Raw genomic sequence first — 2899 nt, forward strand, 5'->3', positions numbered from 1 at the left:
ATGTTTATGTTTATGTTTATGTTTATGTTTATGTTTATGTTTATGTTTATGTTTATGTTTATGTTTATGTTTATGTTTATGTTTAGTTTTTCGGGATAGTTGAGGGTTTATTAGTGTAGACAGAAAACCTGCGATAATTAGTGTGTTGGATTGTGTTTATGGATGGCTTTTTGTTACTGAATAGGCGTAGTGCTTGTATGAGTGTAGCATTGTCAAGTGTAGGGGGTACACAATTAAGGGTCCCGTTGATTTTGGCGATTTGATGAAGTGAGAAATGCAGTGTATATGGACCGTGTGTTTTGCTCGTGTTATGCATTGTGGTGACGTCCACGGCTTGTGAGGGGAAGTACCAGGTGTCAGCTCTGCCATAGTTGAGTAGAAGAATTTGATAATTGCTGATTAGATGTCTTATTATATGGACACGCAGGTTTGGTTGACCTCTTTACATTTGCCTGCAGCTGTAAAGGGTGCGGCCCAAGATTTCGTTAAGCCACCCGAACCATAGTCTACTATGGAAACATAAACAAGCATCAAATTGTTGCAAGACATTATACAACTAGGAACCCCAATGCAAGCCCCCCCCCCCCCCGCAATCAATAAGCAAGCTGGACACAACACAAATAGAAATCTTCAGTACGAAAACAAACACAAACTCAGAAAAAGCGCTCAACAAACAACGACAGCAACACTCAACAATGGGAACCGACACAACAACAAACAAACAAAAAAAGGACGACAGCCCGCCGAAAATCAAAAGATCACTTAAGACACCAAAATTTGGTAACACTAAAAAAACAGCAATCAATCCAATCATCAAAGCTGAACTAATCGAAGATATCAAGGATACAGAGAGCATAGAGAAAGAAGACATAAGATGCGAGCTCTGCTGGATACATCTTGACATCGAAGAAGATCAGATAAAACATAAAAATGAGGATCCGAAACTTACAAAATGCTTGCACTGCAAAAACAAAATTAAAAGCAGTCAAGCAATCAGTCACCATGCGAGGAAACACACGGAGGAACTTGTGTTCCTTTGTTGCTACTGTGACATTTGTTTCGTCACAGAAGAGCCCTGGAGTGTCCACGATAATGAAACGCATTCGGAAAAAGATGACAAAGATGGATTCTACCAAATCCACTTCAGCTTTACTACAGATAACAGATTTACTGTAGATTAAATAACGAAGACACGGAATTCATTTGAGTTTTATAAATGTCATGTAGTTTATGTTCTTAAAAATATTGAACTTTATGACAAGCACATTATATATATATATGCATTTCATGTATGCTTTTTTCATGTGAACCTGCTCTTGTTGCACACCCATGCTCGAGTGGGGAAGCAGCAAGAGAGGAATTATATTAAACTAATATTTTTTTCATTTATGGTTGAATATTAAACTTTGACTATTATTGTCGAAGGGAATGAGAATGTCGACTAGATCTTGCCATGTCTACCCGCCTGCCTGCCTGTCTGTCTGTCTCTCTAAGACGATTTGTACTGAAAGGATACTATGATCTATTTTTGAACACACAAAAATAATCACATTTTACAGGGTTCTGTGGCAACATATATGAAATCAAAACAAGAGGAACATCTGTCAGAAGAAGAAACCGCAAGATTTGCACATCAGATTCTAGAAGGTCTTGAATATCTTCACGAAAAACGAGTAATACACAGAGACATAAAAGGTAAGCTGTTAAACACAGTTGAATAGAATTTTTTATATCATATTTAAAATGTATAATTACAAAATTATTATAAGACTGTTTGTGCTAATTAAAAGTCTCTGATCATGGTATTTTTAAAAACAATTATTCTAGTTCTTTGTAATTTGTGTTTTTTGTTGTTGAAATTTTGACGTTTCAATTTCTTGTCTTTTTAAATATTAAAACTACTTTTTAACAAATATTATTAGCATCCTATAATTTATAAATACATATTATTGGTCATCTTAAAATAATTGAAACATTACTGTATATATTTTTGCCTGTAAATAAAAATGTAGTAAAGATCTTCGGACTTTGTCAGTGATAATTAGACAACACAAATGTACATTAATTATTTCATAGCTTCAAACATTTTAATGGTTGATGATCAAAACATCAAGATTGCTGATTTTGGAGTGGCTAAAATTCTGAATACACTGTCGTCTGCAACTACAAACGGAGTAGGGACAGTCAACTGGATGGCCCCAGAACTATTTCTTCCGGTAAATCACACCACTGCAGTTGATATTTGGTAATAAAAATATTTTTTTTATACTTTTGTCATTTCATACTGAGAAACTTAAATACAGTTTGGACTTTTCAGACCAAATTTTATTATTAATTGCTAACATTGTTAACAGGAGTCTTGGATGTACAGTTTATCAGATGCTGACTGGAACTATCCCATTTGTAGAGATGACAAGTGCAATAATAATTGGCAACGCCATCGCAAAAAAACACGAGTTATCCGTTCCTCACAATTGGCCACAAGGCTTCAAACGCTTCTTGCGTCTTGCCTGTAAACAAGATCCAAGGGAGAGAAAAACAGCAAAAGATTTGCTGGACTTTAATTTTTGGTCAGAGTCAGGTAAGTGTAGCCATTTCTTTAAATGCATAGACTATAAATGATGGAACCTTGTATTTAATACATAGTTTATTTTCTATACAATCAAGGATCCCGGAATATTTTTTCCCTATATGACTGTAAAATAAACTTCATCTATTATTGACATAATGCATTGTATCGTATAATATCTTATCATGTTGAATTATCTTGACCCATTTATCCTATGAAGATGCCGAAGAGCAAGAGGCTGAAACTATCGCTCGCCCGCCGATCACACTGAGATTCACACGTAAGAACGTTAGGAAATTGCTAGCTCCAGGTAACATTATGAAATATTTT

The 2899-nt window shown here is 35.1% G+C and overlaps 1 protein-coding gene across 1 annotated transcript; it reads left to right on the top strand.

The window, feature by feature from the left end:
- The first annotated feature begins 1566 nt into the window (after positions 1 to 1566).
- On the top strand, positions 1567 to 2542 carry LOC131948930 (uncharacterized). The gene is made up of 3 exons (XM_059310658.1): positions 1567 to 1695; positions 2077 to 2216; positions 2355 to 2542. Exons 1-3 carry the CDS (start codon positions 1578 to 1580, stop codon positions 2514 to 2516), a joined length of 420 nt encoding a protein of 139 aa, XP_059166641.1. The 5' UTR covers positions 1567 to 1577; the 3' UTR covers positions 2517 to 2542.
- The last annotated feature ends 357 nt before the right edge of the window (positions 2543 to 2899 follow it).

Source organism: Physella acuta, unplaced genomic scaffold, assembly GCF_028476545.2.
Source record: "Physella acuta isolate Inbredline_101_S28 unplaced genomic scaffold, ASM2847654v3 ptg000666l, whole genome shotgun sequence".
NCBI lineage: Eukaryota > Metazoa > Mollusca > Gastropoda > Physidae > Physella > Physella acuta.